Raw genomic sequence first — 15,563 nt, forward strand, 5'->3', positions numbered from 1 at the left:
GACAAAAACTAAATAAAGTAGAAGAGCAAGAAAAGAAAAAATAAATAAACAAAATAAAAATAAAATAAATAAAAAATAAAAATAACAAGGCGGACCGGCAAACCTCTGAGGGAGAAAGCCAGTCGGGTTAAAGTTAATGAGTAAACAAATCAAATAATTAAGGTTTTGAATACTTACAAGAAACTAAGAAACTTTGAGTCACAAATTTACCGGTTACTTTAGAGTTTAGACGTTTAGAGATCGCAATTCACACACGTGCTACCACGGCAAACGCAACTGACTTTCTCCCTGACTCTCTCTAGCAGAAGATGCTGAACTCTGCAAGTGACGAACGACTAATCCATAGAATAAAGCGGAGGGGCAAATCCGCGAAATTTCCGCGAGGCTATATCTGCGAGCAGAACTGTCAGTCACGTAATAAAAATATATTTCATAAAAATGATGATATACTTTTGTAACTTTCAAAGAATGAATGAAAAATACACCGATTCATTTTAACCATAACTACGCATATAGAAGCAATGCTTAGCACCCAGTGAGCACTACCGAAAGCCGTGTATGATCTTGGATCTTGTACTTATTGAGCCTCAATTTAAATTGATTACATAGTTCACTAATTTTGTTTCTGGTGCCTTACTCATTCGACAATTATATACCTAATTTATTTCATTTCAGTAATACATTATTAAGAACTTGTTATTAATATTCTAACTTTCAGTTGTTAAATAAACATATTTGATAAAATCATGTAGAACTGGACTCGAACGACACCATACACATTCTCGCTTAAGGTTATGGAAGTTCAACGATCATGTCACCCCAAGTCTATTTTCCAGAGAGTGTAAAAAGATGAAACAATGGGAATCAATGTCTGATTGAACATATAGCACCACACTACACTCTATATAAACACTTCTTACTCGCTTCAAGTCGCTTGTTATGCTTGAAACAGCGCTATATTTCTGCCGCTGCAGGTTTTGAAGACTCTATAGGTGCTTATACACGGGGACAGTGCAGGCGGCACGTAGATCCGGCAAATGTCGACCGCTTGGTGACTATCCGGCAAGTAAGCCTATACACGAGGACTATAATATGCCGATATCTTCTCGTTCGCGCCCGCCAGAGCGTCGTTAGAAGCCGTCGAGTGAGGTTTCTGAAAATGGATAGTGGGATTACCTTGAACAAGTCGAGTCTACGTTGTTTTTATACGCTTTATTTTAGCCCCTAGAAATGCAACGTCGGGAACAACTAAACCCTGACTAATAAGGTATTCTTTCAGCTTCAAAATACTCATTTATCTCTTCGTTTTGTTGGGGTAACCAGCATGGCGAACATTTTACATTAATTCGTATTTTTGGAATATCTCAAAGAACAATTGAATTTCGTCTAGACTCCACTTTCTTCGGTTCTTCTTAGAACCATTATTATCGTTTAAACATGCCATAATTCACTTGACCTAAAATGCTTCACAAGAGCGGCACAATGCTCTCACCATGGCTGCTTCAGCGCTACTGTCTGCTTCTCCACTCTCCAGCGAAAAAATCAACACATCTTTGTCCCTCTCGGCCGCGTCTCGGGCACATGCCGGCACTCGGCACATGCTTCCGAAGCAGCTGAACCCCCCTATGCACCAGCAGGACAGTAGCGTGGACAGTTCAAGCGGCGGATGAACTGGCGGCCAGTACTGTCCCTGTGTACAGGCACCTATACACGAGGCTAGTAGCGTGGACAGTTCAAGCGGCGGATGAACTGGCGGCCAGTACTGTCCCATTGTACAGGTACCTTAAGCTAAGAACTCACTGAATACTTGTATATAACAGCATGAGTGGGGAAAGACGATATACGTCAAATCAATCACTGATTAAATGTAAAAGTATACGCAGTCGTAGAATCATGTGACATTATTTTGAAATAGTACGGGACATACCAAAATCATCTGAAAACATTTTAATATCTACTTTGATGCCCCTTGTTTTGACGACCACTGACGAACTCTTAAATGAAGTACCATTTTTTTTACGTACCAATACAATTTAATCAAGTGCCTTAGGACGCATATGAAACCTAGTTTAGTTGGTTTATTTTGCAACTACTAAAATTTATTTTCTTCACCAAGCGTGGGTAGTGGTCACTTATATATGTAATATGTCACTGTGTTGAATCGTACTTGAATTTTTATACTTAATTCGTTATTACGAGTATGAGAACATTACAATGCAAAAAAGGTTAATATGATTACGCAATGCACAACTAAATAATTATTTAAAGTAATTTTCTTTCTTATTTTTACAGTCACAAGTAAAAATGTAACGACATTCTGTTCCAGTTTCATATATAGTAATTCACCATTCGGAATAATATTTGCTATCCATCGAGTCTATTTCGTCAAATTAGTGTACAAAAACATATTATTTGCAAATCTAACTTCAATATAATGTTGAAAAGACTTTAAATTTTATTTGTATTAACTTACTGCAGTTTTAAAAATCCAATTTGTTGGTTAATTGTTAGAAGCAAGAAAGTCGACGTGCGGCGCGGCTACTGCTGCCGTAACACAATTAGCGAATTCTTTCGTAAGTGCTTATGCAGTGAGCAGAGTGGTAATTTACGTTGAATAAGTGATCGAATTTTCTTTTATAATCCCTCCGCAATATCATTATTATATAACTTGTTAAGTTGTTAGAAATAGGAGTTGAAGCCTACTTTTTTAAAGTCAATGTTTTATTAACACAATAAGCTTTCCAATAATAAAAAACAATAAAACGGTAAAAATTGTTGAGGGATTTTTTAGATTGCAGTGTTGGATTGACATTGAGTAAGTGATTTATTTCGTCACTTCGCATTTCTTGTGTGGAAGTGAATCTGATTCAGGTTATTTGGAGATAGTGTTCAGAGTTATTATAGTATCAAAGGTTGCGGTTTAAATTGCTCCAGTTATGAAATGGTTGAAGTAGGGCCTATATGTATGAGTTTGGCCATGAGTTATATAAATTGTAAAGTCATACTGTTTTACTCATTCAGCTGTTGAAATTGCAGAACTGCCCAATTATCCGCAGAGTACAGTGAACTTATTATTCGCCCCGTCTCGTGTGGCGGGTTCTGCTTCTCAGCGTCCAACGGACTGAGCCAGTGGCCCTGGTCTGCCCCAGCCCACTCACCACTGCCCACTGGCCCAGTTGCCAGGAGGAGGACTGCAATATGTGGAACCATAGTGGCAAAGCAGAGAGTTTTTTTAGACTCTCCTTCTAGTTAAATTTCAAGTCCTATCTATAAGTAGACCCGAAAAGTATCATGGATACCACTACCAGCATCATCATACATAAGATATTGGCTTAAATCTTAGGTAAATGAGAAAATTAAAAATGAACTGATTCTAAAAATTACTGGTTTGCCACTATGTGTGGAACAGAATGTATGTAGGGTTGGATGACCATATAACAAGAATATGACATACAAAGCTGTGTTGCTTGTAAGTTTTAATATGAATTTATGGGGTATTATTGCAGATTAACTACATCCAAAAAAAAGGGTGTTTTTTTTTTTTAATTATATGTTTTTTGGGGTGTAGATTACGAATCTGAAATCCATTTTTGGCGGTCGGCATCGGAAAACCGATTTTTTTCGCGACTTACTAACATGGGGGTTACGTAACTTACGTTACCCACTCACCTTTATTTACTAACATGGGGGTTACGTAACTTACGTTACCCACTCACCTTTATATAAAGGGTCGGATTGTTCATCGAAATTTTACAAAAAGCTCTTAGGTTGGGTTAAGTCAGCCAAGTTTTTTAGATAGCATTTTGATCTAAAAGGAACCTGGGCGAACCAACCCAACCTGCGAGTTGGCGTTAGGTTGTGATCTCTCGATGTGGCAATGTATCTCCAGATTTATGGACAAAGAAGACGAAAATGTTACCCGTTGCAGTGCAACACTGCAACGGGTAACATTTTCGTCTTCTTTACCTGTTGCAGTGCAACGGGTAAGTTTCATTCAAGATGTCGTGCGCTACGTGTGATCGGTATTATTGCAAAAAATCGGTTTTCCGATGCCGACCGCCAAAAATGGATTTCAGATTCGTAATCTACACCCCAAAAAACATATAATTAAAAAAAAAAACACCCTTTTTTTTGGATGTAGTTAATCTGCAATAATACCATTTATGGTTTAATTTTGTCATAATAGATGGTTTCTATTCATTATTGAAGGCTGGTGACTAAAGTGAAAGTGCTGTGGCCTGTGGCTGCGGCACAGTGGCAGGCTGGCAGCAATAATAACAGCATTAGGGGTATTGAGTGTACCTACTCAGTGTAGGGCTTTTGAGCCCAGTGGCCTATGGCCAGTGTGCAGAAAGTGGGACGTGGGTGAATTGTGAATATCTGAAATTCTGAAGATCTTTGGCAATGCATCAGCAGAAAAATTTAAACCTTCAGAAGTTCTTGTCAACACACTTGCAGGCATCTGTGCATGCAATATGGGGTAATCGCACCATATTCTGACACTGTGGGTAGGGTAAATGCGGCATATTCCGACATCGTGGGTAATTCTGTCACCTCTCTCGTTTTTCCTTTATATTAAGCTTTGTTTTAGTTCCATGCGTTTGTTGATGGTTGAAATGGTGACGTCATACATTTGCGCAATAGTTGTTGATTAAAAGCGTAATTAAGTAGTGTTCAATATTCATTAGTGTTCTAATTCAAAGCCGTGTTGTATTCCAATACAGCTCACACAGCGAACAGTATTCGAACATGTGGATGACAGCATTACGTATCTGTAGAATTTGAAGCGCGGACGGAATACGCCTCCCCACGTGCCGAATATTGCCACACACAGTGTCGGAATATAGGGATTTGGTAGGTTTGCATTCTAAAGGCTTTTAAATAAATATGGCAACATTTTGTGACGTTTCATCGTTGCTGGCGCGTAGTATGGTGTTTTGCGAGTCACATAAAGCAAACAGAACTCAAGTAACACATACAGTTATTTTTTTTTATAGTTTTTCATTTCTTGGTGCGTCCTTAATGTGTCGGAATATACCGCGTTTACCCTACTGGGTAATTCTGACCAGGATGAAATTCTAATTTTGAAGGTTCATTCATCATATATTATTTTGATCCACCAAGACCACTTTTTTGACCCAACATTGTTATTTGAGGCAAAAAATGAACTTTTTAAAGGCATAAAACACATACGCTAACTTGCTCAGTTTCTATAAAGTAATCACTTGGAACTTGCATGCCTGCACCTTTCACTCAACAATTAAAATTAAACTTATAAAAAGTATTAGATGAAGATTTGTCTCTTAAGTTGACCGTAAAAAGTATAAGATGAAGATTTGTCTCTTAAGTTGACCGCAATGAACTAAACTTCATAAAGATAAAGTAATTAAAACTACGCTGCAAAGCAGAGTTTTCCATGATGCACACTAAACACGCAATTCAGCCAAGCGGAACTACACATCATAAGAGCAAGCTTGCTACTGAATAGCTTCATTGTTCATTCTGGCCTCCTGGGGCATAATCTAGCAGGATGATCATAGTGCATAATCTAGCGCCTAGCGGGAACCAAGTCCGACTAATCAACTATCATTAGTATATTTAATGCAAGAGAATGATTAATTATTTTGTTTCTGATAGAGGTTTGAACTATTTTTGTATAAATCTAAAATTTAAACAAATTATTTTGTTAGGGTAACCGCGGTATATTCCACCATCATAGGTAATTCCGACACTTCTCAACTTTTTCCTTTATATGAAGCTTTGTCTTAGTTCCATGCATTCAGTGATGGTTGAAATAGTGGCGTTGTTATCGTGTGAGTCTCAGCGCACCGCAAATTGCAATTTACCCCCTCTTATGACAGGAAGGGCCACGACAATGAGAATGAATAAATATTTGTGGAAGCGCTAATTCTTGTCTAAATTTAAGTTTTGAAAGCTTTAAGGTTTTAAATTTTATTAGGAACAATATCAGATGAACAAATTAAGGTTTGTGGTAGGCAAAAATAAAATCCAAAAATCACTAATAAAGGAAGAGCACAGGGCGGGTTAATGTGAACTTGACATTACCGTGCCAGCTGTAACAAATAAGTGAAATTAATAAAATGGCAAAAGATGTATAATTTAAGGAGCTGTGATTGAAATGATTAATTAGTAATCAAGCATTGCAGAGTAAAGTAACGGCAAGGGACTTATCAGTTAACCTTAACAAAGCAAGCAAGGGATATAGTCATAATTAAATGGAATCAAAACAAGTTAAGTAAAACCAAAGAAGCAAAAGGGTTTTCAAGGTGAACACAGTTAAAGAATGCAATGACAATTAAGTAAGTAAAGCTGACTATTTGTTTAAAATAGGAATCATGAGAAAATGCAGTAGTTGTATGTAATGAATCAAAGAATCATAATCAATCAAGAACCAATGCCTTATTTACAAAACACAAGTTAATTAAAATACAGACAAAACATATATATATACAAGGGTGAACATTCACTAACCAGCATGGCTAAGCACGAGTGGTCAGGACTGTCAGACCGCTCTGTTACACAGCTGAGTATCATTCATTGGGCTCAGCTTATAGTTAATGAATATCTGTAACAGAGACTGAAACAGAAGAGGACAAAGACATTGAGGTGAGTTAAAGGCAAGGCCGAAGGCAAATAACAAGGATAAATAAGCACAGATAGGCTGTGCTACACAAGCCACAAAAGCCTCCCGGCAACAACGTCATACTATTGCGCGCCATACTATTGCCAAAACACTAGGTCTGGGCCGTCTGGCAAGAAAATGTAAAGATCCAAAGAGAGACAGTGCACGTCACCCAGTTAGAACATCGAAAAACATGTCAAAGTTGATAGTTGACCTTGCTCTACCAAATAGTGATAAACTGTTTGTGTAGAAAGAACTTAAAGAATATTATGGTTTGAGACTTTTAAATAAGTCTATGAATCTATTAGGAATCCTTTAAGTATACTTGTATTTGCTGATTTCAAGTGGTAAATAAATTAATAGATGATTAAGTTGAGCAATGGTTTTAAAGACATAAAAACTAATTCTGACACAGCTTGGAATTAGACACACACAGCTCGTTCCAAGCTGTGTCCAAATATTGAAATTTTCTTAATTAAAAGCTTAATAGCTCTTAATTAAAAGCTTAATTAAAAAATTATAATTTTTTAATTAATTGTTCTGAGCTGTGTCGTATTCTGATACAGCTCACACAAGGCATCGGAATTGCAATACAGGGCATCAGAATTACGAATTAGTAAGAGTTTGAAGCGCTGTCGGAATATAGTCTCACAATATGCCAAATTTAGTCACACACAGCATTGGAATTCAGGGATTTTGTAGGTTTGAATTTTAAAGGCTTTTATATAAATATGGCAAGTTTGTGACGTTTCATCATTGCTGGCGCGTAGTGTGGTGTTTTGAGAGTGACGTAAACCAATCAGAACTCGAGTTGCACATACCGTGATATTTTTATAGCCATTCATTTCTTGCTATGTCCTTAATGTGTCGGAATATACCGCGTTTAGCCTACTTTGACTTGGTTTATTCATAGGAAATATTCTAGGATAAACACATCATATTCTGACAGTGACACATTAAGGACATACCAAGAAATGAATGGCTATAAAAAGATCACAGTATGCACAACTCGAGTTCTGATTGCTTATCATTAGTGTTCAATGTTGATGATGGATGGTTGATCTATGTTTAAATTTACTTTTTCCAGTGTAGAACTTTGAGTTTTTTCCTCTGTATATTTTACCTTTGAGAGTTTTTCCTAACCAAAAACTTTTGTTTTTTCAACAGATTTCTATAAAGTTTGGCAATTGTTTCATGAAGAAATGTAAAATAATAAAAAATAATAATAATTGTTGTGTGCCATGGCCAGTTCTTCTTGGTGTGCAGCAGGCCAGTTGGGCTGTGAGGAGGATGATGAAGAAGACTACATGTCTGATAATTTCCTGGCCAAATGGTAATGATGACATGTGGAATATTTATGGTATTATAAATGACAACGTGTTGTTGTTTGCATTTTTAGTTGTCTGATAGGATTCTACTGCTGATGCTGGTGGAGCCTCATGGTGCCAGCTATGCTACTTTTGATTACAATCATGATTCTTAAGATCTTTTACCTTAGCCAAATTCTTACCAGTATATACCTGAACAGAGGTTTAGCTGAGTTTAATCAATTTACTTTGATAGTGTTTATTTTTAAGTTTGTGCAAATTTTTTGGGACACATAAAAATATCTTTTTATTATTTTTAGTCAAGCATCGGTACCTATAGTATGGTACTTTCCTTGATGTATTTTCATGAGTATTACAAAATCAGTCAACTCTCCCTCCACAACTGCTCTTTTGATGTGTATTGCTTGGTTATGTGTTCATCATATTTTTTTTTTAAATTAAGCTTTTTATTTAAATAATTGTGTAATTTGCAGCACACAAGAAATGAAGGACATCAGACCAGGCATGCCCATGTCCTACGCAGCCAAGAGAAAACTAGAAATGGAGAAAAAGAAAAAAGAGGAAATCATGGCTGCTAGGCTCAAGAAGAAGAATCAGCCATCAGCTCGAGAAAGGCTAGAAGATGGGTTGAATTCTGCTCTTGGAGAAAGCAATAAGGGGTTTGCCATGCTTATGAAGATGGGATACAAGCCAGGAACCAGTCTTGGTGACAAAGGTTGTTGAAAGATTGTTATTAATATTTACAAAATTTTCTTGCTCAATATATGCCGTTTCTGATGTGACATTGATATTGTTTGGTACGTAAATAGCCCATTCAGCTCATGATCATTCACTTCACTTGCCCTTTATTATGAAATTAAAATAATTTATGATTTGGCTAGCCTAAGTATGGTCAATTTGTTGTCAATTATTTATGACAATTTTCAAATTTCATCATTGTGCAGGAGGTGGTTGTGTGGAGCCTATCAAAGTTGAGCTAAAAGGAGATAGGGGTGGGCTGGGTTTGAAACAAATGCTCATGGAGAAGAAAAGAGAAAAGGAACAAAGATATCTTGCCAAAATGAAGAAATTAGCATTGGAGTTTGATCCTGATGTTTTCAGGTGAATTGTTAAATAAAATGTCATTGATGAAACCTGGTTCATTTTGAGATTTATTGAAAGATTAACTTTCAGACATAGCTGCCCATTGATGATATTTTACCTTTGGGTAATTATAACAATGCAGCTTTTCTGTCTCTAAAACTTAAAAAATTTTTGTTCTCATTTTTTCTAGTTTCATTCAATTCCAGGACATTATTTGGTAATTTTTTTTTCTCTTGGTATTAGTTATTAGTTATCAAGATCATTATAATAAGCTAAGGACTCAGGAGCTAAGGATTTGATGTTTATTCATTCTGCAGAGAACGAAAGCGACAGGAAAATATGGGCAAACAGCTAGAAGCAGACCTGGCACGATGCCAACGAGTTTGCTTTACTCTTGACTCAGATAATGTAAGTGTAGCAGTTCAGCTACTTATTTTGGTGTGCATTGAGTCAGGTAAATATTTTCAAAATGTTTATAATGAATATATACCTATTTAACCCAGCTATTCACAATGACTCAAAGTACAAAAAATCAAAGGCATCTTTTGCGAAACTTCACTGCTAGCACCATATTTGATCTAGGGTTTCTCCATGAGTCAACGAGCTGCTGGTTTGAGGGGTTGGGATTAAAAGCCATTTTCAATTAAAATTTCAAATTTTCAGAATTATTTGTGTAACACCAGCATAAAAGTGGTGTTTTTCTTTGAAGAAAAAGTCTCAAGTAGGATTTCAATATTAATTTTAATATCCTAAGAATGTTTCTTTTTAAGAGCAACTGATATGATATTATATAATTCAGTAATAATATTTAATTGAGGCATTTTTTATAGGGAATTGAAGAGCCCATGGAGAGTTATTTCTGGCCGCCCCACTTGCTGCCGGCCCATGAGGGGCAAGGTGACGATGAAGACGATGCAGCTGAAGAGGATGACGCGGTGCTTGAGTACTGGCAGGTCAAGTTTCCTAACCTAAGTACTGGCACTCAGTTTCCTAACCTTTCAACAATTTGACTCAGCAATAAAATTGTGTTGACAAGACCCGTCTGAGAAAAATTATGCTGAGCATTTACTGTTTTTAGCGCATTTTCTCATTTATGGAAAAAATGCACTATTGTGCTCGCCATGTCCGTCTGTCTGTCTGTCCGTCCGTGACTTCACGTTTTTGTCAATGAGAAGATGCGTGCTCTGTCACTCACTGCAGCTAGTACATACCAAGTTATATATTTTTTTACTATTGAAGGTTATTGTTGAGACCATAAAACACTTAATTGTGCCAATTTATAAGTGAACTCTTGTAGAAAAAGAGATAAAAAAAGGTTCACCAGAGTAAGCTGGTCAATTGTGTAAAATTTTGGCGCTGTGTAATGATTGATTCTTGCAATTTACTTGAAGGTTTTTCCTCTTTGTTATGACTTGGTGTTGGATATCAATCTGAAGAATGCAATGCATTTTCAACCAACAGCTTTTTTTTCAGGGAATATCAGTAGAAGTTGAAAATGTAGCTGTTACTTCACAATATTTCAAAATTAAATTGGAAGTAGTAGTATCCTTTTATTTAAATAAGGTTTGAAGTAGTCTCGAGTAGATAACGTGCATTTAGCCAAATTCGTAATTATGCTGCTAATCCCTGTGATGGTATGCAGGTAGAGGTGCGAGTAGATGTTGTGGCAAGCTACCTGAGACTCTCCTACCACTACTGCGTGTGGTGCGGCACAGCCTACGAGGACGAGGCTGACATGACGGACAACTGTCCCGGGACGACCAAGGAAGAGCACGACTCCTAGAGACTCTCAGTAAATGACCTCTTATTTATTGTGTGCAACTTTGATTGAAGACCAGAGCAATCATTTTATTAACAATTTCTTCAATCTTTCATTAACAATCTCTACTTCTTTTCATTAACAATCTTCTTATTTTGGTTTTTTCAATGAGTCAAACAAAATTTCTTGCTGGCGCTGGGAGACCAAAAAGCAGGTTACCAAATGAAATTTTAATGGAATCGCACGTTTCGAATTAACAATATTCATTATTGTTAATATAACCATCATCAGCAGGTGATGGTTTTGCAACACTTGAAATTGAACTTTGGAAATGACTGTAGTACGAATTAAGGGTAGGTATTGTGGTACAGTTTGAAATATAAGCTTAAAATTACTCGGCGTTTGACGAATCTTGTAGTCTGGAGGTTGATAGCTGGAGATTCGCTTTTGATAATGAAGGCCTCAGCTATCGCCAGTCTCGATGAGTCAGGGCACCGCATAAATATGCTAGTGCTAGCCTCCAATGTCGCTCGGATGATGGTCTCTTTGTAAACCTCCCGCGTCGGGTTCCCGCACCTTTTAAATTTTTATGTAATATAGAAGTTTGCAGACCTCTTCAAAATATAAACTACATTTGTCTTACTAGCACGACCTCAAGCCGCCGACTCACATGCCTACAATCTGGAGGACCTAAGAAGTAAGAACCTCCTTGCGGGAGGCTCCAATGAGACCATCACTCGAGCGACGTTTGAGGCCTGCACCAGCATAGTTATGCGGTGCCCTGCCCCATCGAGACTGGCGATAGCTGAGGCCCTCATTATCAAGAGCGAATCGCCAGCTAGCAACCTCCAGACTACAAGATTCGTCAAACGCTGAGTAATTTTAAGCTTAGATTTCAAACTGTACCCACAATACCCTTAATTTGTACTACTGTCATTTCCAAAGTTCAATTTTAAGTGTTGCAAAACCATCACTTGCTTGATAATGAATATTGTACATTCGAAACGTCGCATTCCATTAAAATGTCATTTGGTAACCTGCTTTTCGATCTCCCGGCGCCAGCAAGAAATTTTGATCGACTCGTTAAAAAAAAATTATGAGAGTGTTAATAAAAAGCATGCTCTGTTCTTCAATCAAACTTGCATAAAAGAAATGTCTATGCCGAAGTACATCAATCCTATTTATTGATATATAACTAAATTCCTACTTATTGGCATTGATTTGTTACAAATAAATATTCATACTTGATACTTAATTTTGGAATTGCAAGCCAAACGACAATAATGAATTCAAGTATTGCCTCGACTTTTCCATTGAAATTTTCAGATCAGGATTTTTTGTATACCGATAAAAATTATAAAAGGCTCTGTTCTTTTTGCAGAATTAACACTCGGGGCTTTTTCTTTTTGTACGCAACTGTACGCCAAGGATTTACATACAAGGATTTTGTACGCCAAAGCAACAACATTCAAACCTAATTTTCACTTACGACGGAACAACTTATCATCAACAAACATACGGAAAATTTCCCTAAATGAGGTATATATTGTCGACCCGATGATCTTCGATGCCTTGACTGCAGTAGGTGACGGCGGCTGGTATCCAGTCTACGCACTGATCGCTGCCAGAGCTTCATATTTACCACTCAATGGAGATATTTTTCTGACCTCCCTGGCTTATGTGATGCTAAGAGTAAGTAAATATATAAGTTACGTCGAAGTTATCCTGCTCTTTACCTATTTAAGACTGAAATTTGCTTGCCTCATCTATGAAACAATTAGCGAAAGTCCATACATTGATGGTGTCTGATCCTGTGAAATCAAATGCAAACTGGAATTGCTGGTTCCAATTCTTACGTTTTGTCGCTTTGTAAATAAATGCTAAATGTAACGTCAGGATGGCAATTATTTATTCATTCAACGATTTTTTCAAATATATTACTGAATTGCCTTCAAATAAAATGTTAAAAACCATGGCAAAAGTCATCTGGCATGAATAAGTATGGTGAGATAGGACCGAAAGCATTTCAGGTTATTTTTTATTACTCTAATTTTTCACTCCCCGTATGTGAGTTGAAATAGACTTCAACGGCAAAAGACTACAAACGTAACGAACTTCAAAATTAGTTAGACGCATATTGCACATGTCCACGCTTCTATACGGTCCTGAATTTCCACTTAAATTGCACGCCTAACGGATTACTTTAAGTTTGATGAGCTGGGAGTTGCGATGATCTGCCGTTAGCTACAAAATCATTAAGCTAAACATAATAGAAGCGTTACTAATTTAACTATTAATGGGATGGACTGATTATAACTTCTCGTTAGAACTTTTTTAAGCAATGAAGCAGTAGTTTTGGCTTCTCCACACTCCGAAGCTCGTGATTCTTGTCGTGTTGAGTCGCTCAGTCAACATTGTCCAGCGACTCTATTTGTAGCGCGCGTTTCGATTGAATGGCGTCATAGGATGTGATCTGACTGGATTGTTACGTGTACTAAATTATTGCATTAATAGAAGAATTTTCATTTATTCAACTTGCTTTTGTTTTTAATTTGTAACTTTACGCGATAAACACGAGACAGTTCTATTCTTTCTATCCTTAAACATGAGGTGCATACCGTTAGTGTACTGATTTGATTGGTTCTATGCCGAAGTTTATTATTTTTCACAGTTTTTGTTCATGTTAGTTTATACATTGCAATCTGTCATACAGTAATTTAGAACCCGATTGTTTCAATGCATTCCATCGACAAGCTTTCATACGGTAATTTGATATTATTTTGAAATCTTAGGAGAAACTCGATAACTGCCGTTAAATATAAAGGGAGAAATCGAGGTATCGGCATTTACAACATGGAGCTTGTTGATGGCACTTAAGATTAGTCTCATCCTGCCAGTTCGGAGGATTGATGTCGATGGGGACTTCATCAACATCGCCTTCAACAGCGATGTTTATGTTAAATAAACACAAATTTACTTCAACAGCGTCCAAATTTTATTTCCCTGTCGATTCCTATGTTTACGTGTTGCATTTTTTGGTGAAAATTGAGTTCTGCAGTTGCAGCGTCTGATTCGAGGAATTATCACACAGGGTATTATTCTAGTTATATTTTTATCATTAACTAATACGTAACTTCTAATGGAATAAGCATAATATGCCGGCGAATCATAAGGAACACTGGTCTTGGTTGCGGCTTAATATTCAATTCATAAAAACTATTCTCTGTATTAATCAGTATGTGTGGTGGCTGAGGTAGTATCATGTGTATCAACGTACAGTACTGAGACTAGGATGATTGCCAAAAGTAAGCTGCCTTGACAGCCTAACTACTGCTTGCCTAAAACCAGCGTCTCATCGTTATGTCGAAAACTTTTCCGGCTACTAACAAATTCCTGAGGTTAAACCAATTTTCAGAGTTCAAATTTAATATCTTTAACTAAATTTGAACGCCACAGGACTTTAGGTAACCGCACTCTCCTCTCATGAAGGCGGATTATTTACTTGCATCAATAACGGTGTAGTATTAGTGTGATGAATTTCAGCAACACATAATTTTGTGTCATTGGGACTTTGGAAAAGAAAAACATTAGGCACTGCATTCTAAGTAAGATATTCCTAAACATCAATGTTCTGTCAATTTTTTCTGATTAAAATGCTGGCACATTGCTGCAGGCACTAGAGAAGGGCACCAACATCACAAACTTCCGAAGCGAAAGCAGTGCTATCTGATGTAAAAAGTTCACTAGATGCGCCTGTGCATCCAGCCTAGAGACTCAATTTTATGCCACGATTTAAGGTCTGTAGAACGAAACGTCGTATTTATTTATTCTACAACACTAACGTCAAAGTAATCCAAAACTTGCATTCCCCTTACAGTAGAACAGGTTAATACATCCTTGAATAAGATTGACAAAGTACATGGTCGAAAGAAACCGGGCATGTTATCGCAGGTGAATAAGTACCAACACATTGTCAACTGGTTGAGTTTCTGTGGCAATTCTGAAGTGGGATTCGCAATAAAAAAGAATTAAGCTTTAATATAAATTCCGACGACATGATACGGTAGAAACAATAATTTTAATTTCATAAACTTATCCAGAGGAAATGCGCAACCCGGCGGTAGAAGCTAAATTCAAAGTTGCTGAAAGTTCGAAAGGAAGGGCTTTTTGCGATAATTCAAATACACAAACTTGAGCGCCGTTCGATGCACGTTGTCATCTCACATCCAACTTGCAATGCACGCTATATATAGCATAGAGGAGTGCCATGCTTGCTCTTAGACATATCAGAATTATATCAGAGCCATATAAAAATTAAATTAATCATAAGAAAATTAAATCAGTCATAACAGAATTAAGTCAGTACTAACAGAATAATGTAAGAGCCCGATCAGAATGATGTCAGAGCTTTATCAGGCTGATGTCAGCGCCGTATCAGAATTCGCCCCAAAAATCTCCCTGGTCTGAATATTTCGCCATTAATGATCAACTCGTGCAATCTTTGAATCACCACATAGAAGCTAAATATAAAGAGCATCCCGGCCAAAAAATTTGTGAATTTAAGCCCCTTATGCACTTTTGGACCATTACCATATAAAGGCCCGTTTACACTAGGGGCAACACACGAGAGTCAAGTGCCTCAAAGCGCATGCAGAGGCGCTTTGCAGCCTCTGCATGCGCTTCTTGACCGATTGACGAGCTAGCGATTGACAGGGGCCATGCCTCATGCAACACAAGCGCGGCGCTTAGT

General features: G+C 37.2%; 1 protein-coding gene across 3 annotated transcripts; it reads left to right on the plus strand.

Annotated features, from left to right (window-relative positions):
• The first annotated feature begins 7,812 nt into the window (after positions 1-7,812).
• LOC108667838 (G patch domain-containing protein 11) lies at positions 7,813-13,795 on the plus strand. 3 transcript variants are annotated; one of them, XM_018154925.2, is made up of 7 exons: positions 7,813-7,976; positions 8,445-8,686; positions 8,910-9,072; positions 9,372-9,462; positions 9,885-10,007; positions 10,697-10,846; positions 12,195-13,795. In XM_018154925.2, the coding sequence occupies exons 1-6, from the start codon at positions 7,885-7,887 to the stop codon at positions 10,835-10,837; spliced, it is 852 nt and encodes a 283-aa protein (XP_018010414.1). In that variant the 5' UTR covers positions 7,813-7,884; the 3' UTR covers positions 10,838-10,846; positions 12,195-13,795. The 3 variants fall into 3 exon arrangements, with proteins under 3 accessions (XP_018010414.1, XP_018010416.1, XP_018010415.1); XM_018154927.2 differs by having other exon boundaries at positions 8,916-9,072; XM_018154926.2 differs by lacking the exon at positions 12,195-13,795 and adding an exon at positions 11,460-11,588.
• Positions 13,796-15,563: the final 1,768 nt, after the last annotated feature.

Source organism: Hyalella azteca, unplaced genomic scaffold (assembly GCF_000764305.2).
Source record: "Hyalella azteca isolate HAZT.00-mixed unplaced genomic scaffold, Hazt_2.0.2 contig8176, whole genome shotgun sequence".
NCBI classification, from domain to species: domain Eukaryota; kingdom Metazoa; phylum Arthropoda; class Malacostraca; order Amphipoda; family Hyalellidae; genus Hyalella; species Hyalella azteca.

Coding starts and splice junctions, on each gene's coding strand:
- LOC108667838 (XM_018154925.2), top strand. CDS start 7,885: ATGGCCAGTTCTTCTTGGTGTGCAGCAGGCCAGTTGGGCTGTGAGGAG. Junction 7,977..8,444: donor GATAATTTCCTGGCCAAATG/GTAATGATGACA, acceptor TGTAATTTGCAG/CACACAAGAAATGAAGGACA. Junction 9,073..9,371: donor TTTGATCCTGATGTTTTCAG/GTGAATTGTTAA, acceptor TTCATTCTGCAG/AGAACGAAAGCGACAGGAAA.